The sequence below is a fragment of the Polypterus senegalus genome, chromosome 17 (genome assembly GCF_016835505.1).
Source record: "Polypterus senegalus isolate Bchr_013 chromosome 17, ASM1683550v1, whole genome shotgun sequence".
Classification (NCBI taxonomy): domain Eukaryota; kingdom Metazoa; phylum Chordata; class Cladistia; order Polypteriformes; family Polypteridae; genus Polypterus; species Polypterus senegalus.
In genome coordinates this window covers 72,052,212-72,078,065 of record NC_053170.1, presented here as the reverse complement: position 1 = coordinate 72,078,065, position 25,854 = coordinate 72,052,212, and the positions used below count along the sequence as shown (strand labels likewise).

The following is a 25,854-nucleotide window of genomic DNA, read 5'->3' as shown; positions in this document are numbered from 1 at the left end:
GTTGTTGCTTTTTTTTCCTACTCTGTTGTAAACAGTTCTGCTCAGTTGAAAGCTTGGACAATGGCAAGGAGTCTTTCATTCACTCTCTGCTTTGTAAAAACTAAAAACAGTTTCATGGAGATTTGTCTCTTAGCTGCTGGGCACTTACAAAAGAAACCCGTCTCCAACAAGAGATTGTTTTCTTTTGATTTTTCAATTAAGGATGCTGTATATATAAAGTTTGCAAATAACGTAAAGAAGAGATCTGGGAAAAGTCAAATAGGACTATATGAAGACTTTAACAAAGCCCAAAGGTGTGTAATTATTTGCATTGCTTATATTGGATTCTATTGGGTAGGATGCAAATTGTGATTTTTAAGTAAAAGCTTAAAGGTCTTGACTTTAGATTGTCATTTCTTGTCTAACTACAGTTCTTTAAAGATACAAGATGATGCACTTCAGAAATCCTCTTTTTAGTGGTAAACTGGATTGAAGTAAAGGTGTAAAAGACAGTCCCAGTCAGCGAGCAGCCTGCTATTAGAGGTCCCAGGATTGAAAATGTGGGGTTCATTTTGACATTTCTTTCTATCTCTCATTGGAAAAAAAGAAGACAAGAGGTTAGTTGGTACCTTTCGTGTTTGGTCAGCTGATAAAACAATAAAATAGGCTAACTGCTCCACAAAACAAGTTGAGAAAGAGGATCCAGACACACCAGTCAGTGTTCCTTTCTCATTCCACGAAGGCAAGAAAAGTGCATATATCAGGATACACCAGGGAGAGTAGCCAGAAGCCAGGACAAGACAGTTGCCCTTTCCGGTCACATTTCTTCTCAGGCAAATAAAAGCAAGAGTGTGTCGATATAAATAAAAGCAAGATAGTGCAGATATTATATAACAAAAAAAAGGACTCAACGACATGTCAGGAAAAATATGTAACTCCGTTTACCAGAACCCTTGATGAGATCTTTGCATGCTAACTAAACTAAAACTTGGGTGGGGGTTGGGTATGGCCAGTGCCTCAAGTATAAGAAAAGGTGATGAACAAACTATAATATAGATCTGACGTAGGCAGTAGTTACCTCAGATATTTCAGATGGGGAAGACAGAATTTTCAAGGTAAGGTAGTAATATTCACTATTCGTGGTGCCGGAAAGTTGCATCATCAAGTTGCATGTGGATTAGCAGCTGCAAGTATGAGTTTCACTGTACATATGACAATACTGACCTATGAACCCTACAAAATGACAGCTCACTACACTCCTTTGAAGAAGCCCGAGCTGTACTGGCCTGAGGCTCTGCTCCACACTGTGAAAGAAAGAAAGAAAGAAAGAAAGATGAACTCTGACAAACGAAGACTGGTTTAATAAAGAACACCTAAAGGTCACATTGTATACAACTGATTGTTTCTTGGATATTTGAACATTCTGCTTAAGTCGTCCATTTCCTTTACCGGCTTTCTGTCAGCGAAGCAGGAGCTCCAGTGCAAATGTTTCTTTGCAATAAATACCCCAACCAAAACACAATCACAATAAATATCCATAAAATAGGTTTTATTTGAAGATTTCTCACATCAATAGACTTTTTATATTACATTTTCTTAATGTTAAAAATGGAAAGCAATTTAAAATTGCAGCTGAAGAAATGAGGTACGCTTTGAATTTCATCCATAAAACAAAATAAACAGCAATGGAAAATTTCAGACAGTAAAAAAATAAAACAGAAAATCAAGAAATTCAATATACATTTAAGAGAATTATACTCAATAGTACATTCAATTCTTATGTAATCTTTTAAATAAACTCCTTGCCCAATACTAGCACAGGTTTCAATGACAATTTCCTGCAAATAAAATGCCCACAAGTCTATGCAATACTAACATTAGAACCACACAATCAATTCTTGGTGCAACTGAAACTCTTTGAAACAGAAAATTCCTAAATGTGTACAGTATGGCAGCGCTGACGCCGACTAAACCCGTCTCCTTAGAGCTTTACTCATTTAATTGAACATTTTCCTTTACACAGTGAAGGTGTGTTTAAAATCCAACACACACAGGCTGTTCAAATCAGTGTTTTGCAAGGTTTATTACAAGCCGCATGTTAATAACCTTGTGACCAAGTTATGAAATCACACCAGAGGAAATCACAGTGTCAAAAAAGCCCAGGACTTTTATTAAAAGTCTTTCATTTCTTAATTCTTTTTGTATCTTACATTAAGTCAAACAGAGACAATAAGCCATGTGAGAATGTGCTGTATGTAGCGCTAAAGAAACACATTTGTTGCTGCTAACATAACCTTTTCTTAAACTCCTTCTTAAATTTTTGTGCTATTTTACAATTATTATTATTATTGTTTTTACACACTGAGTTAGCAAGTAATGAAATATGGAAAGAGGCTGGATTTTAATCTTCCTGGATCTTTTCCAATTGTTTGGTTTAATTTAAAACAGTCTGCTGAAGGCCAATATGCAAAGAAAGCATGGACTTCAAAGTATGACGTCAGACATCCACGAGTTTCATTTTAGTATTATCTCCCACTTGCTCCTCAGTGTTTCTGCCTGAACTCCAACATGCAGCCAATGCGGATAGTGGAAATACATCAAGTAATAAAAAAAAATATATATTGAGAGAAAGAAGCAAGGTGACAACCAACAACTAAAATCCCAGCACCGTCACCATACGTAATTTGTTCTTGGACAAAATCCTGCATCTGTTGACAACCCAAATGTATAATCAAAAGGAGTAATTAGAAAATAAAAAGCTGAAGGCATAGGAGGGGTCCTGAAAAACAGCGGTTATGCCAGGATACCACGCCTTCATAATGTTGACAAAGCCACCATGCAGAATGCACCCATCCCTCACTTGAATATAATGTAAAACTGTACAAATGTGCATTTTACATTTTCACGTGGGCATTAATATAAATGACAAAGAAAACAACTATGAAGCATGTAATAACATGTAGCCAGGCTTTCATATTTCAATAAAAATAAGAGTGCTGTGGTCCACAAAGCTTTTTTGCAAATCAATGCATCGACAGACCTTCTGATACTCCCACTGGCCTCTAAATTGTTACTTTATCTCAGAGACAAACCTGAACTATGCTTCAGAACAAAGCAAATAAACATAATATGCTAAAAACCAAAGTGCGGACTCAGTATTGTGCAAGTCTCAACAGTCTCCCATAAAATTTGTATTTCGTAAGTCATTTGCATTTCATTAGCAGGCCATTGCAGTTGCACTCGACTACTGCATATCTCATTCTTGTGCAGGAAAAAAGCACATCTTATTTGTGGCAAACATACTTGCTTACAAGTGACCACAAATAGTTTCTACTAAACCTATTTAATGATATATATAGCTTTACTGGCAAGCACTTGCAACAAAACAGGAGGGACAAGAGGTTAGATTAGTTTGACAAGATCTACCTGTTGAACTGATGAGCAACCACAATGATCACATTATTTTAGAACTTAGGATACTATTAAAACCCAGGAGTAAAAACATATGATACAAAAATAACAAAAAAAAAAAAAAAATCAGTGTAACAGAGTATACAAAAATAGAACTGCATAATCAAAAATAGCCATGAAGACTGCCAAGCAAATGATGGTGCCCCCCCAAGGACAAATGTATAACTGCAGTAATAATTTCAGCCCTAAGGGTTATCAATATTTCTGTAATCTGGGATATGTCTTCATTTTATATCATACAAGATTCCAACTACCAGGCGACGACTTTCCAAGTTTAAAGAAAAGCAAAGTCCATAGCCATCTGCGTGTAATTTGCACGGCCCGGTTGCCAATATGAGTCATTATTGAGAAGAGACGCCAGGGCACAAAACACTTTTACCCATTTCAGTGTACATTACAAAACTGCACATCAGCACATACTAATTATTCTGTTTGACTGACCACAAATGAACGTCAAAAGCATACAAATCATATAACATTACTGACAAAAAAAAAAAAGAATATGTTATAAGCCCTAAACTACTGTAAGAAACTGGAAGTTATGAGTGTAGATTGCATAAAACAATTCACGTTATCAAAATGTTCACTTGACTTTCATTATCTAGTATTCTGAGCCACCTGACAGTTTTTATGTACTGTTGGTACAACTCATTTCAGAGAAGACACTTAAAGACACTCATCAATTCTTCTTATGATGCCACAATAACTTTTTATCTTTTTTGAATGATGAAAATAAAACATTAACAAAACTACAAAAGAAAAGGGAGAGTATAAAAAGGAAGGTGGACATTTAAGACAGCTCAAAGACCAGGCATTACAATCGGTGAAGAGTCCGTGCAGCTGAAAAGAAAAACGCAGGTAGGCAGAGACAGAAAAGCATCAGCAAGTGCTAAGAACATGTAGATGTGGATTCAGAAACGTCAGATGAACCTAATGCAGGCTCACGTGATGGTGCATTCATATTTAAAAGAATTTGCTACACGTACATCTTCCAGCTAAAAAACTCTGATGGAAATTAGTGATGGTATTAAAAAAAACAGCATAGTGGTGATCGACAATATATGTTGTGAATAAGCTTACAAGGAAACAAATATTGAAAGTCTGATGAATGATCTTTCCTGTGCAAGTACATGAAAGAGAAAAGAAGGAATTACAAAAGGCTGTGGGAAAGATTAAGAAATTAAACTGGATGGAGAAACAGCTTGTACTGTATGGGGGAAAAAATAGTGTTACAATTACAAAGCAGACGGTGACAATCTAGTACAGTCAGAACAAGGACTCCAAACATTTAAAAACTGAGGAATGGAGGAGTGGTTGGCATGAAAACCTGCAATGCCTTAACATTACATTTAGACAAGCTAAGCTTTAAACAGGCCTATTTATTTTTCCCAAGGCCTTTAGTGTTACAGAGTAAGAACTGTAATGCACCTAGGACAAAATTGACAATATTTTATGTCAGAAATTCTTGTGAAACACATCAAACAGAAAATCTGTTTGGATATCAGTTTTACTTAAAATAAATTAGAATGAAAGAAAAGAGAAAAACAGAAGTCCTGTAAGAACCTGTTATGTATTTTATGAGTTCGCATTTTATACACATGCAGATAGGTTTTACAGCCACATATAATGGTTGATTCTCACAAGATTTTCAGGTTGCAGAACGATAACATGTCCTCACCATTACAATTGACTTTCTGAAAGACCATGACAATATAGGCCTCACTATTGCTTGAGTTGCAGCGCCTTGATATTTTTACACCTTTTCAAAAAATAAAAGAACATGGATACAAAATAGAAAATGTTTTATGCATTTGGGTTGATACTAGTAAGAAAACACACTCAAAATGGGGTCTACTGAAATGTATCTAGAATGAAACAAAGAGTAGAAAATATAATTTAAATTAAAATAGAAATCTGGTCAACAATTACTGTATTCCTATAACTTACTGCCCACAAGATTCCATGAAGAAGAATATGATGTTAAAACAAATGGACTTCTTTAGGCTGTTCAGTGCACCATGCACCTAATGCTAAATTGGATAACGAAGACTGCCTAGCACAGGCCAAGAAAACAAGCTTTTTAGTCTCTTATTCTCAATATTGATTTTTGTGTATATGCAAGCAAATGAAACTTGTAACAGATCAATTTTTATGAACTTCAGAATTGAACATTTGTGTTAGAGCAGTGCTTGCTCTAACATAAGACCTCATTTTATTAAGAAATACACACATTTTTACAGGTGCTAATCTTTAAATGTGCACATAGAAAAGATCTCTAAGAAGTAAAGAAAGGCAGATAAAACACAAATACACACAGCTCAACCAAGTTAACCAGACAATAGTGCTTAGCATACAATTGTCTTTTAACCTGGCTAAAAGTTTGATAGAGATACACTGTATGTATGTAATTTATATATCAGGTTTGAAAGCATCCATTCCATAAATATCAATGAATCTCACCTGTATATGGGTTACTCTTTATACACTGGAATAAAGACATGTATGCTCGAAATTTTAAACAGAAATTATTAGTTTGTTATGTAGATACAAAATAATGCTGAAACCCCATAGCAGGGAGAGAGCTTAAAAAGCAAGTTCTCAAAGCACTTGTTGAACCCTAATCTTATTGAAGCGCACTGTACAAACAAAAACTAAATAAATAAATGAAAAGCAGTAAGATAAGGTGGCATCTATTATGTGAGACCTTATTCCATGACCCCTTACTGAAATGTTTTTCCTAAGGCATGCACTGGGATCAAAACATTTCAAATGTTTTCTCAATTATAGGCTTACTGAAAAGCTTAAATACTTACATTCCAATATTAACTTCATTAAGGCTTCTAAAACTCTGTGACTAAAAGGCTCCATAGAAGTTCAGTGAAGCACATTTTAATATAAAGGTGCAGCATTAAAACATTGAGGATATTTTTGATTTCAGAAGCACAAGTAAACCACCTAATGCAGTAGATACTTGTAACCACTGGAATATCTTTGGTATGTCATTAGCATCACTCAAGATAAGCACAGTTGCATCAGGTTTGCATGTGGTCCATGATAATTACTCATAATACTAGAGAAAATATTTATTTAAATAATAGAAAAATATGATAAATAGCAAATTTCATATATGCATAACACAAAGATAAATACACACTTTCCCTTTTATAGGACTGTTGTTCTTTTCCCTGTCTTTTACAATCCAAACATTCAGAGATCTCATCTTTGCATTGTCACGATATATGACAACATTCTTTAATGTATGCATGTAGTTGGACTGAAGTATGGTACTTATCTTAATATGCTTAAAATTATTAATTAATTAGGATACAGGAATGTTTACAGCATGGTCCGGGACTGTATAAACAGAAAACAAAAAAAGGAAAATCCAAAAGGTGTGCTGTAAAGGACAAAAAGTCAACAGAGAAGAAACAGATATAATCTCTGCCAGTAAAACAAAGACGGTGACTAAATTAAAGTCATCTAGATAAGCCAAGGTTTCACAGACAGTATGTGCAGTACATTCTCAAAACTGTTTCTACAAACAGCATTGTGTTTGATTGCCTGGAGGTAAATTTTTCATACAATCAGTGTTGGCTCTAAGTGGTACTTCCCATGACAAAAACCTCAAACTGAAGCAGTACCCAAACAAAGTGTGACAAGAAGCCATGTTTGGAAATATCATTGTGAATTCTGGTTAGATATGTTACCCCTTCTTTGATCAAGATGATCTTGAAAGGAAAATACATAATTTGTTAGTCACATATGAGTTGGTAACTGGGTTTCAACATGCCCAGAGCAATGAAAGATACATACAATCAAGGGGCTAATCATTTCCACGAGTGTGTACCAAGCACTTGGTTGGTCCCTTGTGCTGTTCCACCACCCATGGGCTGGCTGTAACCCATTACATTGCCAGTGCCATAAAAGTTTATTCCAGCCATTTGCTGAGTCACCTAAAAATAATAACAACAATTAATTAAAAATAATTTCAACTGAATTAGATAGGGTGCTCAGCCCTAAGCAACCAATAGTTAAACATACTTAATAATACTAAGGAAAACAAATCTTCACTCACCTGTGTGATATTCCACTGGAGCTGCTGAGCCTGATGAACACCATAAATGGGCTGTGGAACAGCAGTTAGTCCTCCCATCATTCCTGATGGAGATGTCATAATGCCATTAGGGATACTCATGACTGCAGTCTGCATACTACCCATATAACCAGGGGGTGGCATGGGAATTTGATTGACAATCGCAGGAGTGGCTGTGTGAGGCATCATACCAACTGGTGGTGCCATCATTCCCCCAATCATGGCTCCTGTGGGGGCTAAAGTTGGATAGTGACTGTAGCCAGCTGGGTAACCAATCTGAGAAGGAGCCATATACACACTGCCTGAGTGAGAGACAGTCAAAAAAAAAAAAAAGAAGAAAAATCATTTATTGCTTAAATGCAAAAGTCTTTTCCCAGAGGAACTAGCAAAATGCAACCAGAAATTCTTACCATGCACAAAAAACATGAACAAATACCATAAGTTGTGAGTTCTTAAATTTGTTGTTTTTTTGTCTTAGATATACAAAAGAATTTTGATCAACTTTCGTTGCGTCAGTGCAATTTTAGTGTCTTCTGCAATTTCTGGGTTGAGCTTAATGACATGGTGGCACAGTTGATAGTATTTCAACCTCATAAATCCAGAAGCCCTGTGTTCAATCATCATCTGTGAAGAGTTTGCACAGTCAATATGTCTGCCATGTCTATGTGAGTTGTCTTCTAGGTACTCCAGTTTTCTTCAGACATCCCCAAAAATATACAAGTTAAGTTAAACGGCAATTGTAAACTAACCTTTGTGTGTCAGTGTGTGCATAAATGGGCCATGTGATGAACTGGCACCCTGCCCAGGGCTGTTTCTGCCTTATGCCCAGTGCTGCCAGTATAAGCTCTGGCAATAGCAATAATAAACTGGATTAGGCAGGTTTGAGAATTACATTTGTTGAACAATATAAAATATTTCATGTATAATAAATACTTTACTTCTTCTGATTTAACATATTCTCAGTGTGATTTTAATTAATAAACCTAAATAGAATATCTAAAGAATAACTAGAACAATGCAATTTTTTGAAATCTGATATGCCAAAATTCTCAGGTTTGGTTGATTGAATGCTCTAAATGGGCCTCAAGTTGAGTGGGTGTGCCTGGTAATTAAGTGGTTTCTCATCCAGGGTTGGCTCTAGCCCTGTGCCCAATGCTGCAAGTATCAAAACACTGAAACACACTGAAAAACATTGATTTACTAAGTTTATGTTTATATTTAAACATTTTTATGTCAACATCTAGAATTTTATGTACCCATTTTATATTTTTTAATTAGCAAACACCTTTATCCAAGGCAATTTAATTCCAATAAAACCAAAATATACAGTACTAGCATCTGCGCCCAACTACGTTGCGCGTGTTAAAGTTGTCTGAGAAGGGCTCCCTGTTTAAACGTGGCTGCCAGTCGTGAACTGGGCCCTTCGTCGCACAGCATTATGATTTTTTATAAGGGAAACAAAAATTACAAAAGAAAATCCTTGGACATTGATTCGATAGGAACTGCCTACTTGGAATCACTGTCCAAATAGTAATTATGTGGTGGTGTGGGAGCAATTCTGCTTCTGTCCGTTCACAGTCCGCTATCGTTTCCTCTCATGATGTCTTCTCAACCTTTCTCCAATCTTGCAGGTTGCTTTGTGGCAATCCAAAGAGTAAGGCAATATACACGGAGCAATGGCTATAAAAGGGGGACACATAGGTATCCAGGCTCTTTAAAGCATAAATAGGGATCACTTCACTGACATGTGAGCAAGCCACAGTACAACTGTGAGACGCATAACACTTGCCGGCTACAATGTAACAATAATAATTTCCGGAACGTGCCGTTACGTTGTCATTCATTTTACCCACTGTCTTTCTTTCATTCATATATGTTAGGTAGGCATGTACCTTTTATCTTCGGCAATCTCATTCTCTAACCAGGCCTCAGAAGCTAACCCGCGTAACACTGTCCACCACCCCTTTCGATATTACGGCACATTGTTATCCGTGAGTAACAACGTACTAAACTGGAAGGTGGTCTACTCATGCGTGGAATTCGCGGACAAACAAAGATCAAGATCTAAATGAAGATCTCTTTAGTTAATTTAACACTAGAATTACCAGAGCCTACGAAAAAAACTCGTAGATCTGTCCCACCTTAAATCGCTTCTTAAAACCGTTCTCACCTCTCCGCCAGCCTCCTTTGTCCTGTAAATGTGCCGATAAAAACAAACTGCAAGCAGCCGGCTATTCCATCCCCCCACCAACTCAGAACGTGCACGGACTTCTCCAAGCTCATGCCTCAATTATCTGGGAGTGAAGTGGAGTTTTAGAGTGGAAATAATAGATTGTTATTTGGAACACACGCATTTAATGTTCCGTTTCTACAGTAATCTGTGTAAACACAATGTTAAAACAGAAATTTTTATATATTTTAGTAATAAATGTTACAAAATGTAGACATAAACTATAAAATGTGTGAAGCCTGACAGTCAAAGAGAAAATAAACACTTTCATAAAAGGTTCAAGTCTTTTACAACAGCTTCCGTGGCGTACTGGTAAGATTTCGTGACTTGGAGCGCAGCAGACTTGCTGTACTTCAAGAGATCCGAGTTCAATTCCCCGCTGGAGAGAAAATTTGTTTATTTTTAACCTTCGCCGTTCTGCCTGCCTGAACTCCCTGTCTATCTATCTAGTAATAACAGTAATTTTATTATTATATAGGAGCTTCCCTGTCTGCCTATCATATAGTGCCTTTCCTTCCTACCTATCTATATATCTATCCCCTTAGCTGTTTTTTATATATCTATTATACAGTGCCTTCCCTGTTTATTTATATATCTAGCGCCTTCTCTGCCTGTCTGTATGTCTGATTGCATATAGCGCTGAACTTACTGCTCTGTACTATTCTGTTCTCTGCATGTCCTGGAGTACAAAAGAAACACCACCATACAGATCGGGGAAAAAACACGCGGTCACCGATTACAAACCGCAAGATGAATGAAAGAGACAATATATGTAAAAACATCATCGCACTAATGCAATATTATTTGAAAATGAACAGCGTCAGATCGGGTTTGAATATGGACCTGATCTGATGCTTTTCGTTTTCAAATAATATTGCATGTACTGTACGTTGAAACTGCTGCACTGAATAAGCGGACTTCTTCTGTAACAGTGTCAGCGTGTATTCAAACCCGATCTGACGCTGTTCGTTTTCAAATAATATTGCATGTACTGAACTATTTTAGAATAAAAACATACATTTGATTTCAGTCAGTCTGTAAGAGCCAGTGTAAATGCATGATAATTGTAAAGGTTAGCTTTTTTTTTTTTTAATTTTTTTTATTTTGTATTAATTTTATTACAATCCATACAAAGCAATCAAGTTTTTACAATATGAAGAATTGAGTTAAGAACAGATCGATCCCCACCCCGAGAGAGAGAGCAAGCCAAACGGCGTAAAAGTTAAGGCTTGTAAACATACCTAAATTAATAAATTCTCTGTGCTTTATAAACTGATTAAATCCTGCCATGTTTTGAAAAAAGTCTGTACGGATCCTCTGAGTATTTGATTTTTTCCAATTTCAAATAATATAACACATCAGTTTCCCACTAACTTAAAAGAGGAGAGTTTGGGTTCTTCCAGCTTTTTTTTTTTTAATTCAGTTCCATTCTCTCAGTCGCGTTCACGATCCCCCCCACCCCCCTCCCCATCTGATACTGCTGTTTTCACATAAAGACGCTCTATAACTCAAATGTGATTTATTTGGAGACTCGCTATAGCTCAAATGTGATTTATTTGGAGACGCGCTATACTCGAATGTTATTTATATAGGGAAGAAAGTACAATGTCAGGTGCTCATTCAGTGTAATAGGAACCATAGCACTGAGAGCTGTGTACACTGCAACAAGTACACATGTCGTGAATGTAGGAAGGGTGTGTGGGAATTGTTAATATTTGAATGTGATGATTTTATATAGCATGGATCGGAAATCAGCAGTTCTTAGCATTGCACCACACAAGCTGTCGTATCAACCGCCTACTGTAACTTGCTTTATTTTTTCTTCACTTATAGTCTAGAATAAAAGTGCACTTGTTTTGTTATACTTGTACATCTACATATGTTCCTGTGTTTGAGCGACACAGGCATGCTCAAAAAAATAGACGTGTAATGCCACGAAAAGTGCACGCAGGCACTTCAGTTCGCAAGCATTGGTACAAGAATGCAGTCAGAAGTACGCTGCAGAGCTATAGCGCATCTTTATGTGAAAACAGCATTCTCAGATTGGGGTTAGGGAAGGATCCTGAACACAACTAAGAGAATGAAAAGTAAATAAAAAAAAAAAACAACCTTTACAAGTATCATAAATTACACCGGCTGTTACACACTGAAATCAAATGTAGGTTTTTATTCTAAAATAGTAAGAATAAGAGCAGTTTACTTCTCAAAACTGAATCATGTGGGATCGAACTCATGACCTTTTGATTACTAGTCAGCGGCTGATACCATTACGCTACCGTAGCAGCTGTAGTATGTATGTGTCAATGTGGCATGCTAAGGCGGCTTTTTTCTGCAGTTATAATTTTGAATAAAAGCATACTTGTTCTGTTATATTTGTACCTTTTGTGAAAGTGTTTGATATTTGGACTTCAGGCTTCATACATTATATAGTTTATGCTTCCATTTTGTCATTTACTACTACAATATGAAAAATGTTTCTGTTTTAAAAACGTGTTTACACGGATTACTGTAGAAACGGAACACACGTGCAATGCGTGTATTCCAAATAATGATCTATTTTTTCCACTCTAAAACTCCACTTCACTCCCAGATAATCAATAAAGGCATGAGCTGGGAGACGTTTGTGCACGTTCTAAGTCATTGGGGGGCTGGAATAGCCGGCTACTTGCAGCTTTTCTTTTATCAGCATGTTTAGATTAACAAAAGACACTGGCGGAGAGGTGAGAAAGGTTTTAAGAAGCGATTTAAGGTGGGACGGACCTACGAGTTTTTTCGTAGGCTCTGGTAATTCTAGTGTTAAAGCACAACAATTTGTTTAGTTTGAATGTCTATGTTTTGAGGTGTGACTGGAGTACTACAGTCTTCAGTAGTATAAGCCTGGAGGAGATTCTTAATGCAATGCCTATGTTTTAGTTGTCTCTCTACTGCCATCTAGTGCTTCTTCTTCTAATTAATTCGCGGACAAACAAAGATCAAGATCCAAATGAAGATTATATATAGAGATTTTAAAATGAGTTCAGGAAGAACAAAAGGACATATGTGTGAACTTGTTCAGGGTAAATTTCGCACAAACATTAGGAAGCTTTTCTTTACACAGAGAACCATAGACACTTGGAATAACCTACCAAGTAGTGTGGTAGACAGAAGAACTTCAGGGACTTATAAAACTATACTTTGTTTTTTCAGAAGAATTAAATGGATTGTATTGGTGAACTTTGTTGGGCTGAATGGCCTGTTTTCGTCTAGACAGTTCTAATATTCTAAAACCTAGATAGGCCACAAATCTATGACAGTGCACTCTCATAGATATGCAAATCTTCACACACACTGGACCAATTCAGAGGTTAACGTTAACCTAAGGAGCACCTTTTTGAAATGGAAAAATTTACTTTACTTTACTCTCCTTGAGCGGAGTAACTTTTTTTTAACCAATCCCAATAATGTTCACAGTCATTTTTTCTACATAACCATCTATAACTATCCATCCACCTACATGTTTTCTGACTGGGTCACTGGGGCAGCAGTATCAACAAGATGTCCAGGCATCACCTTTTCATGCCACCTTCAACTCCTCTGGGGGATTTTGAAGGCTTTCCCAGGCCAGCCAAGAGATGCAAGGTCTCTGCTGTGTGAGCAGATGTCCGGTGACAGGTGGTCCAGCAAAACAAAAGGTGTCCCTAACTCTCCTATCATTGATGTGAGCATTTTTTCTGCCAGCACTTGTTGCAGCATTATGTGTGGCAGATCTAAAATAATCTTTCATATGGACCAGTCTTTTGTGCTGATCTGGCTTGAGTATGGTCACTTGGCAGCCTGTATGCTGAAAAATTCTAAATCTTGACTTCAGCTAACAGTAATTTAATCCATAGTGTACAGCAAAATTTGCACATGACACGAATTCTTGCAGCATGCCATTGGCCCTCTCCTATCCTCCTACTGACATTTAAGGTATTAAGGAACATATGGAAAACAAGCTATGTCTGTTTTTTTTCCCCAAAATAAGACCTAACTTTTATTTAACAGCCTTTTTAAAGGGATCTTGTTGGTTAATAGTAACCCTAAAAAAAGATTTCATGTGTTTGCAGATTGTTATGGCTCATTATTACCACCTATATTCCTGCTTAGAAAGAGTCTAAAACAAAAAGACACCTTATTGTGAAAGTAACCAAGTGATAACTACAGTTTTCTCATTCTAGAAAGTGCTGCGTTTTATTCCCCCCTCCCATTAGTAAGTAAGGGAAATGGCTGACCTTGAGCAGGAATTGCTGGAATGTGTGTTGCCTGAGAGCCATAAAGTGACAAAATTGAGTCCTTTGAAAGCTGTTTCTTGCTTGAATCTTCAGATTTTATTCCAGGATCAGCAAACAGGTTCAAGTTTTCTGCTACAGAACTGGTAGTACTGCTTGTTGGCAAGGTGCTTCCAATTGGCTGTAAACACAAGACAAATTGAACAATACTTTATTTGTATGACTGCTAAAATGGATTAAATAATGATGCTTTATGTAAATAATATTATATAAGCTGCAACTATTTTCTTACTTGACTGGTGTCTGTATTCTGCACTGTCATTGTTGTAAAGAAGTCCAAGTTATTGTCAAGTTCACTGCTAATACTCCCACTTGTTACCTTCTTTTCTGAAGCTGGAGCATCTACAATTTTAATCAAAAAAGTTTTTTTATTAAAGTAAACATGAGATCACTAAATGTATAGTGTTCTTTGTCCCATCTCTTATTTTACTAAAAAAAAGCTTTAAAGGTAAGTTACCAAGACCCAAAAGATCAATCACAGGCTGAGAAGATTTTGGTGGGCTGGTTTTGAATTGCTGGGACTCATCTCTTTTCTGCAAAGGAAAATATATATTAGGAACATATGTACAAATGTGATTGGTCAAATATATAATTCACTAAGGCAAGACACCCATGGAAAGCACGCCGGAAGGGGTGTGGATTCACTAAGCCGCCGACAAGTAAGACGCCCATGGCGCACGCAGGAAGGAGCCATGCCCACCAACTCTAAAACCATTGGATACGACGACAACTCGCAGACCCACGCCCACCAACTCGGACGCGACGACACAGGAAAAACGGCATCATTTATGTTCGTCTGTCGTAGAGTCCACATGCACCTCTGAGCCATGTTGACTGTTCATAGAGACATGTTTCTCGCTATATGCAGTGTGTAAAACAGTTTGCGAGGGGTATCCCATGGGATCCTTAAAACAATCCTTTAAAACTTAGGTTAAAACACAATGAAGGAAGCAGTCTTTAAAAAACCAATAAGCCCTGTGCCTCTGTTTCATTACCGTCTCACCTGCTTCACCAATGCAGGCCCTGCAACAAACGCTCTCTCAGCAGATGACCTTCTCTGTGCCTGACCGGTTCACACAGAGGCACCACATGACCAGGCGGTGTGTATGCTTCAAGAACGAGGGTGGACGCGGCAGGACTATCTAAGAAGAGGCATGTTTGTCACGGATGTAAATCGCTGTATGCGCCGTGTAAAACAGTTTCCGAGGGGTTTCCCATGGTCTTAGACTTGGTGGCCGGGTCTCTGTCAGTTGCTCCTGCGACCAGGCACATGACCAGGCAGTGTGTATGCTTCGAGGGTGGACGCGATAGGACCATCTAAGAAAAATCATGTCGCGGATGTGAATCGCTGTATGCAGCGTGTATAGCAGTTTGCGAGGGGTTTCCCCATGGTCTTACAGTTGGTGGGCGGGTCTCTGGTAGTTGCTCTTGCGAGTGGGCACATGACCAGGCAGTGTGTGTGCTTTGAGAGCGTGGGTGGACGCGACAGCACCATCTAAGAAGATTCAGATTTGTCGTGGATGTGAATCGCTGTATGCAGCGTGTAAAACGCTGTATTGCATGTTGCCCTCTCCAGAGTTACATCTTTTCATTTACCTACAGTCGTATACACAATGAAGTAAGTAGTCTTTAAAAACTGAGTTTTCGGTTACGACGCACGACTGCGTGCACCATAGCAAACTGTTTTACACGCTACATACAGCAATTCACATCCGTGACAAACATGCGTCTTCTTAGATGATCCTGCACTTTGTACACACCCCCCTCTCACCTCGTTGCTACCGTGGTCGGGTGTCTTGGTGGATTCTATATAGAAAGGCAGCCAAAACCGCACAGAGCAATAAAAAGTCTACGTTAGTCACAGGTGCATCTGGACAGTGCAAAGACGACAACGACTCGAGTGACGAGTTGGAGGTGGGCACATGAGCAGGCAGTGCATACTGGACTAGAAATCAGCAGACTAGCATGACAGAAGGAGCAGAGTGGACGTCCTTTTCCTCTCCTCCCGTTCCACCCTTCGTGCCTGAGCGCCGCACGGACGATTGTGTGTTGGTTCATTCCGTGCATTGTTACAATGTTGTTTTTCTTGCTGATTTATTACATTACCGATTTTTCAAATGTTCATTTTCTCCCTGTGCTTAAAAATCATTAAAAAACCGGCCTGATTATGTGGCGTATGGTACGCTGCAGGTTGGCTAGTATCCTATATCTCCCTAAACATGAAAACAATATGAAAAAAATAAAGCAATCATTAATTGCTCTTTAGCCCGGCGGTGGGCTGGTGCACTGCCCGGGGTTTGTTCCTGCCCTGCGCTGGCTGGGATTGGCTCCAGCTGACCCCCGTGACCCTGTGTTAGGGTATAGCGGGTTGGATAATGGATGAATAGATTGCTCTTTATAACCAAGACTTTGAACATGTACCCCACACTGTGAAGTGATTGCACTTGTACATTTCTTTAAATTAACAGAAAAAGAAAGAAGAAAATTTTGAAGAAGATAAAACTGTTTGTATTCAGTGTCACTATAAATGTAAAAAAGTAGGACTGAATGTCAACCCACCAGCTTAACCTTTTCAAAAATCACCGGCTCCTGTTTTTTCTCTTTGCTGGGTTCATTCTCCTTCTTCCATAAGCAACCTCTTTCTTTCTGTAGAAAAACAAGACTTAAATAAATTTTTCAGTTGGCATTTATTAAGAAGTAATAATAATGTAAGAAAAACAATTCAAGAGGAAACAATTTGTTACACACAACTAATATTTAATATTAGAAAGAAGGTAAAATTCTCATACTGTCCAGCACATCGGTTTGGTGGTTGATAATTAAAACAAATCAAAGCTAATGCATCATTAAAAGTCTATTGCTATATTAAGCTATACATTCACCCACCACTTTCAAAGCCCAATGTCAGAAGTGTACAAAGAAAATCAATACAGACATGAGCAGAACATATAGACACCAGAGAGACAGGTCCAGTCACTTGGATATTTGAGGTAGCAGGGATAACCACCATGACATTTATTACAAAATATCATTTTGACATATTAATTTGAACCTTTGTTTCATAAAAGTAACCTTTATAAAGTTAGAAACTATATAATATCAAAAAAACTATCCTTTATAAAGTTAGAAACTATATAATATCAAAAAACTATATGTAGACAATGTTCAAAATAAACATAACAGAAACAAGCTTGTTTCTCTGTACTAATCAAAATTGATTACTTGTAAGCTTTACCGACAGGCTCTTTAAAATCATCAATGCCATTATGTTAATCCATAGCATGGCAGCAAGGATCCCCAGTAGAACTTTTTCACTTAAGTTTACAGTCAATTTATTATGCTAAAGAGATCATTTTAAGTTATAGATGGCTCAACCCCACCACATTTCGTTATATAATTGCAAAACACTTTGCTCAAGAAACCCTAAAGTGAACTACCTGCCAATAATAAATGTGTCCAATCTATCTCAAAATTTAATATCACGGCTGAGAAATCATTATTTCAGTATATCATACTATACTTAGCTACATGTGAGTTAGCATTCATATTGGATTTTGGCTTAGATATATTTACTTGGTATACATATATATTTCCATTTACTTAAGATACTTTAACAACTTCTTTTGCATTCGATTTTAGTTTAGTGTATTTTAATATAATTTACATTTAAGTTTTAGTTTGAACTAGCAAAATACCCGCGCTTCGCAGCGGAGAAGTCGTGTGTTAAAGAAGTTATGAAAAAGAAAAGGAAACAATTTAAAAATAACGTAACATTATTGTGAAAGTAATTGTTTTGTCACTGTTATGAGTGTTACTGTCACCAATCATTATTTCTTTCAATCAGGTTCGTATTTGGAGGACGTTATATATATATATATATATATATATATATATATATATATATATATATATGTGTATACATACATACACATACATACATATAAACCTGACCATTTTACTTACACAATCTTTAAAATGACTGATTCAAAAAAACTAACTGAAAACTTACTCTGAATGCATTGATATCAATACTTCTATCAAAGTATTTTTTCTTCTCATACTTATCTCTGATGAAACTTTCAATAGCTCTGTGTGCATAAAGTTAAGGTCAAATCACTCATAACAATAATTACACAAAAGTCCAAAAAAAGGCATTGAGGGCCTGGAAAGGATACTGATCTGTTTGTGGTCTCCTGAAGCCGTCTGGCAGGTTCCCCTCATACAATCGGTTTGCTTTAGCATTTCCCATTTCCTGAATACACTAAAAACAAAGAAAAAAAAACACGCTGAAAATGAACTTATTTGAAAGATCACCACCAATAACTTCTGGTACAGAAAAAATATCAGTGTTGGAATTTTGTGAAGAACCAGTTAATGCAAACCTATTAAGATTCACTTCCTCTTTAAAGTTCCCTTTAAATAAGGGAGCAAAAAAAAAAAACAAACAAAAAACCTTTTTTCAAACATTTCTGGTCTGCCATTATTCTGCTTTTCATAGATAAACACTTACTTTTATGAACAATGCTTTAAATTAAACCTGTTAAGGAAAAAAATACCACTAGAAATTTGTTTTAATTGTGAACAATGGAATTAAATCATCAGATGTCTAGAAGGAAAACTCAAGACATTTAAACAGCTAATAATACTGGGTTTACTTTTGTCAAGTACTAGACTTGACTAGATGTCCTACCAACTTGAAGGAGAGAAAGCTGCACGTCACCCAGGCTAGATTTTCTACTAAAATATTTTAAAAAGGCTAATAAAAGAAAAACAATGCAGGTAATTAGTATGATATAGGATGCAGGCAGTTATTTACAGCAGATGTAAAGCAGCCATTATTGCATACAGACTTTCTGCAAGCTTAAGCCTAACTCTTAGTAATGAAAAAATAATAGTAAGGAAACGTTGAGTTCTTCTTAATACACATCTTAAAAATAAAAAAAAAATATTTTTTATTATGCACTACATATATATATATATAAATATATATATATACATATACATATATATATATATATACATATATATATATATATATATATATATATATATATATATATATATATATATATATATATATATATATATATATATATATATATATATATATATATATATATATATATATATATATATATATATATAATGGGTAGAATGACAATAGCTTTGTTTTGAATTTGTTTTTGAAAGAATGCTCATTTATTTATACAATTGTTTTTTATTATTATTATTATTTTTAATTACTTTTAAATCCGCACACCTGTATTTGCTCTTCTGTCCACTGATCCAAATTGACAGACTTAACTCTTGAAATATGGACTCCAAGATTTCTGTGGATACCCGCACACCGAATACAGAGAAAAACTCCAATATTCCATGATGCCCACCTTGGACCTAATGATAAAAGAAGAGGAAAGACTTGCTTTTATTTACACTCACTTCAACACCTTATGAAAGTATGAGAGAGAAAAAAAAAAGTCACGTTTACAATTATATGTAGAAATGTATAGGCAAAACAACTTGCACAAGTTGTATCTGCTTATTTCAGAGGTTTTTGTTCTGTTAAAAACAGTGGGAATCTCAGAATTTAAACTTTAAAATCTCCACAGCAATGGCACCATAATCATATTTCAAAACAAGTACACAAGACCAACACCCATAATACCAAAAGATGACAACAATTAAAGTGCTGAAACTTCAAAGCCATAAAAAACACACTTTACAATTATCACATCTTAAGATAACATTAAGTTTATATGTTTTAAATGGAACAGCACCCACATTGAAATCTCATGTTAAGATTAAGCTCAATGTAGTTGTTATACTCTATTCACTCAGATGTGTTTTCAAATAAATTTTCTGCTTTTAAAAATAAATGACATTTTCATATCAGTCGGCTAGTTTAGTGGCATTGTTCTCTATGCAACGGTCAATGCATTCCTGAATGTTGATTAGTTGTGCATACTGCATTTCTGTTTGTTAGTCATTTGAACAGAAATATAAGTATTGTCCCTCCTTTATTCAGTTTCTCTTATTGGTATATGGATGTCACACTTGGTGCCACTATTGTACCTCCAGACTGTTCTCCTGTAGATGGAAAAGGCATCTCAGATAATGTATCATTGGAACCATCCGATGGAAAGATTCTCTTGGACTGAATGACCAGCAGAAACTCCACTATTGAAAACCCAGACGTGGGCAGGCAGCCAGCTAGCTGAGGTCTCCAGGACTGTGACTTTAATCATAAATTCCTTAAATTTATACAACGCTTTTCTCACTATTCCACACGCTCTCTACATAGAGGTCCCGGGAAGCAAACACACAATCTCCTTACTGCAAAGCAGTAATGCTGCCATAGTTCATCTATTAATAAATGGACAGATATTGCAGGTTTCCATTTATGTTTTATCAATTCTACCTTATTCTTTGTGCATTTTAAAAAATCTCTATTTATGTCTGCCAGTTCTATATTTAGTAACTAGTATAATCTATATTTGTATTTTAACTAAGAATTGTACATAACACTCTGTGCCTGCAATAAAGAGTGCTAATCACAAAATAGTATATACTATTTACTATATAATAGTATACTGTATATCCACAAGCACTGATTTGCAGGTCTTGGGTCCTGGGTTCAAATTCAAGCCCAGACACTGTCTACGTAGATAATACACATTTTGCCAATGTCCAATTTGGTACTCTTATTTCCCCTAACATCCCAAAGATGAGCTGCCTAATCACAGAATTTATAGTGAAATGTTATGAGTTGACAGAGCCTATGCATAAGCATGGTCTGTGATTGTTTGGCATTCTCGTGAGGAATGGTTCATGCCTTGGGTCCAAAGCTGCTAATGCACTTTAGTTCTCAACAATATCAAATGGAAAAATGAATTGTCACATGACAAACGAATGGTACTATTATACTTCCGAGTGTGTAAAATCAAGCATCATTCCAAAATGATTTACCATTTCTATTTTGCATTGGGTGCAAAGTGTTATGGACATTCCCATCTTGTGCTGTACAACAAGGAGCCCAGAGTCTATATTATATTAACTCTTAATTTATGCACTTTGAGCATCGGACAGATGTCCTATGAATAAAAATGTTTTTTTTTTAACCTTCCATAAAATGGTATTCTGATGGAGGACATTATTCTTGCAGTTTATATAATGGTAGGAAAAAAACAACACAACAAAGCTTCTGTTAGAGTTAACAGAAGTCAGAGAGTATATGAATGGTCCAAGAAAAAAAGTGTCAAGTCATTTACTCTGGCTTCAACAGATAAAAAAAGCACCTCCATCTCACAAGTAAGGCCCACCAACCCAACACAGTCATAAGCAAGCAGATAATACCAGGGCCGTGGAGTCGGTAGATAAATGCTCCGACGTTTCTAAATCTTCCGACTCCAACTCCTGTGTATGTATATACTATGCTGTATATGTCAGCCAGCCGGAAGTTTAGTGCATTGTGTCACTCACTGGCCAGCTGATCAGCAGAACGAGCCTCTGCTGGAGACAGGTAGGGAGATCTGTGTTCTCGGCTCCTTCGGCCCCCTTCACTAGCGCATAGCGAAGTGGAGCCGACGGAGCTGAGAACACACCAGATGATTTTCAGGCGCTTGACGCGTGATGACTCGTTGAACGGCCGAAAAATCGGCAGTGCATCTGTAAATGTATGGGGGGGCTTTAGGCTAGGTTCACAGTTCCCTGTAACAGTGGAACAAGACACAATGGAAAGCGGTGCCGCACCTTACCTGTGCATTACATCCCATATAGTGACGCATACAGTCAATGAAAAGCATGCTTCATGGTTACTTGACATGTTCGTTTTATGGTAACATTATGCACTACAAGCATTGGGCTTTATTCTTACAGCAGAGAAGTAGTTCATTATGACTGTTTGTGAATTGGGACATTTCATCTTACTTTTTTAATTCCCATTTAAATTTAGTAGGAGTCGGAGTTGGTTAACTTTTTGCCGACTCCGGGTACCCAAAATTGCCTCCGACTCCGACTTCACAGCCCTGTAAAATACTGAATGTTATCACAACACAGAAAAATCAGTGCTGCCATGTCAGTTCTGAAAGCCCAGCAACCTGTGTGTTCATATTAATATTTTCTCACTTATAAGAATTTTAGAATTTGCGGTTTCTGAAATGTGTAGAACAAACAAAAGGAGATTAGTATCACTGTCTGAATTACTCAGTGGCAATTTTCGGAGTAATTCCATCCAACACTGGCATAATTTCAACTTTGTGACTGACTCTTAAACATTCTTGTCAAGAATCTGCTGTTGCAAGGATGAATTCATGCGGCACTCAACTTTAACAAGGTTTCCAGGACCTGTGCTACCTATACAGCCCTATAACATGATGGACCCTCCACCAAATTTTACAGTAGGCAGCAAATGCTTCTCCTGGAATGCTGTGTGTATTTTTTTGCCACACATAGTGCCTCTGGTTGTGACCAAATAATTCTACCCTAGTCTGATATGTCCACAGTATTTTTTGCTTAAAATGTTTCTGGCTTATCCAGATACGCTTTTGCATAACTCGTGCGACTCTGCTTGTAGGGAGTACTCAGAAAAGGCTTTGTGCACATCACCCTTCCACGAACTGTTCCCGGTACACAGTACGCTGGACTGCGTAGTAATGTACAATGACAAATCAGCAGCCAGATGTTCCTGTAGCTTTCTGGAGGTGGTTTGTGGTTTGTCTGTAACCATTCTAACCAGCCTTCAGCTGTGGCTTTCAGATATTTTTCTTGACCTACCACATCATTCCTTCACAAGGACTGTTCCTGTGCCCTTCCATTTCCTAACTACATTTCTGACTGTAGAGACAGACAGTCCAAACCTTTATGATAATTTCTTATACCGTTCTCCTAATTCATAACAATGAATTATCTTAGTTTTTAGGTCAGTAGAGAGTTCTTTAGAGGTTCCAACTCTCTAAGAGAGAACCAGGGACAAGAACAAGTAGCAAAACTTTTTCATGATTGGTTGCATTTGTATTTGCATCTCACATTTTTTATATTTTATTTTATTTCATACAACTCAATAATGCTACAGTGAGAAATTTGGTCTGATAAACATCCCCTTGTCTACATTTCTCTAGTAAAAAAATGGCATATTGTTGTGGTCTTCTCTTATGTAGACAGAGTAAATTATCATGCAACCTCGGGGGGGTCTGGCTACCCAAACTGTATGTGTGTGTGTATATATATATATATATATATATATATATATATAAATAAATAAAGCAGACGGGCATAGTTATAATCATGCATGTAAGAAGGTTTAATGAGGTCATGCCCAAAACCAGAAGTGGTTGCCTGTTTACGACAGACTTTTTCTATCCGCCATATTGGTTTATCTACAGCATGTTTTTTTGTTCATTGTTTCAGTTATGTTTTTACGTAAAATAATTATAAAATACTAGAATTCAACAGTCTCCTATCACCAGTCATCTGACCACGACTCCTGCACTCGGCTTTCCGTTAGCTAAACCCTGCGAATTAGCACATTTCCAGATGTCCCTATCACCCTCTATTACATGGTCATTCAAGCCGGAGAGCAAAACAGACCAAGCGAGAGCAAAACGGACAAGGCAGTGTGTACGGAGGAGCTTAACCTCGTGTTCTCCTCTGCATCGTTGCTCGGTTTGACATGAGCAGACATCCCCGTGCCAAGCCAAACCATTTCTTCTGACCCGAGCTCAGACAATGTAGACGACCCGTCCGTGGGCACCGTGACAGCCTTTCAGCCAAAGGGCTCAGTTGGCGTGCACAGTAAGCTCGCAGTACCCAGCCAAGGCTGCCAAAAGACAAAAATTTCAGCACCCCTTTCGGACTATGATGTGGGATACTGTCCTTCCAGAGGTAACGCGCCCTCTATCACATGTTCTAAACATAGCGAATGTAGCAAACCAAGAAGTGCCATTAGCGCTCCTTCTCATGAAAGTAACCGATCAGTAAAATCGTATCACAGCAGCAATAAATCCAGTGTACATACAGCTTTAAGTCAAGTCTCCATTTCCCTTTGAGACTCACAATCAGCAATAGTAAGTGAGGAAAGGAAACGTGCTTAGCTGGAGGAGATTAAGCGCCAGATACAGGAGGACGAGCGAGCTAACGAGTTATGCAGCCAGCTTGATAACCAAGCTCGCGACACGCTTTGCCAAAGAGAGAGCTTAATGCAAAGGCTTTCTAGACAGCTACGTCTTAGACAAGCAGAAATGGACTTGCAGGAGGCTTGTTTGATATCAGCTTTTCTTAAACAGAACGAGGATGAAGAACGTTTATCAGTCTACTGACATATATCTAGGAGTAAATGTGGACTCTCAAGTGGAAGTATGTTATTCACCAGAATCTGACCATTGCAATGCAAGTGAAATAATTACCAATGCACAAGTGGCACCTCCCAATATTCCTTCAAAGGATGCTGGTGTAAAACTGCAGGGTGATTGCACATCAGATTCCTGCTGCCACTACAGCAAAGATTATTCATAGAATGCCATACACTGAACCTAAGGACAGTAAGCATTTAACATGTAATTGAGGGTTATAGGGACATCTGGAAATGCGCTAATTCACAGGGTTTAGCTAACAGAGAGCCAAGTGCAGGAGTCACGGTCAGATGACTGGCGATAGGAGACTGTTGAATTCCACTATTTTATATATTTAACGTAAAAACGTAACTGATAGAATGTACAAACAAACATGCTGTAGATAAACCAATATGGCGGAAAGAAAACATCTGTCGTGAACAGGCAACCACTTCCGGTTGAGGGCGTGACCTCATTAAACTTTCTTACAATGCATGCTAGATATGAAAAGAAGCAGCAAATGCCAGAGTACAAAACTACAGCAGTTATGTGACAGCATTATTACATCAACAGAACCATCAGCAAAAATTTTAAAGAAAAACATCTATTTACTGCACTATATAAACCTGGGAATGGATCCAGGTTGTGTGTAAAGTTTAAACAATCATTATCTAGACCAGAAGCCTTCTGTTTATGTAAATAATATAAACTCACATTTTTTTTTCCTGAACATTTTACTTCAAAGCAGGGAACCAGACATGATTCTGTTACCAATGTTATTTGCTAATGCTATCAGTATTTATAAACAAGTAGATACTTGCATCATATAGGATAGACTATAACAGGAAATATTTCTTTCTGAAGATGATGACTAAGTTTATTAGGTATATTGAAATTTTACATAATTTCTGAATTTAAAATTCAACAAAAACAGAGATTTCCTTGTCAAAAATGTTCTTACACTTCACCTTGCATTGTGTACATTTTCCTGAATTGTCTCATAAAAGTAAAAAAAAAAAAGAAATCACTATTACCAAAATATTTTTACATAATTGGAAAGTGTTAAGGTAGATATTAATTGATGGCCAGCTATTCATTTCATATTATCTAAGAAAACTAATTAGGTTGAAATAAACATGCTCCCAAAGTTTTTATACGTTTTAGAGTATTCTTTCATGTATTGATAAATTCTCTAAAAAAAATTTTTAAAAAATCATAACTAGAAAGACCCCATGGTTAAAAATATCTCTATACTGTACTATAAAGGTCTGAAGCAGGAAAGCTGAAGGAACATTTGGAGGAAAGCTGAAAACATTAAGTTACAATGGCTTGGTTACTTATATATATTTATTTCTGAAACTTCTGAGTGACACTACAAAATTAGTTGTATGACTTTACAGCTCCCTAGATGGGTTGTGAATTGTGTTTAAACTTAATGTATGACACACT

General features: G+C 36.9%; 1 protein-coding gene across 1 annotated transcript in view; it reads right to left on the bottom strand.

Moving 5' to 3' along the window:
* Nucleotides 1-1,511: 1,511 nt before the first annotated feature.
* The window catches only part of smap2 (small ArfGAP2), a 46,020-nt gene continuing 21,677 nt past the window's right edge, over nt 1,512-25,854 (bottom strand). Inside the window, exons 2-10 of the mRNA XM_039739326.1 lie at nt 19,341-19,474; nt 18,256-18,341; nt 18,090-18,168; nt 16,640-16,726; nt 14,538-14,613; nt 14,313-14,422; nt 14,024-14,201; nt 7,526-7,845; nt 1,512-7,403 (exon numbers count right to left, since the gene is read on the bottom strand). Coding sequence (XP_039595260.1) covers nt 7,278-7,403; nt 7,526-7,845; nt 14,024-14,201; nt 14,313-14,422; nt 14,538-14,613; nt 16,640-16,726; nt 18,090-18,168; nt 18,256-18,341; nt 19,341-19,474 — 1,196 coding nt within the window. The 3' untranslated portion in view covers nt 1,512-7,277. The remainder of the gene's footprint in view (nt 7,404-7,525; nt 7,846-14,023; nt 14,202-14,312; nt 14,423-14,537; nt 14,614-16,639; nt 16,727-18,089; nt 18,169-18,255; nt 18,342-19,340; nt 19,475-25,854) is intronic.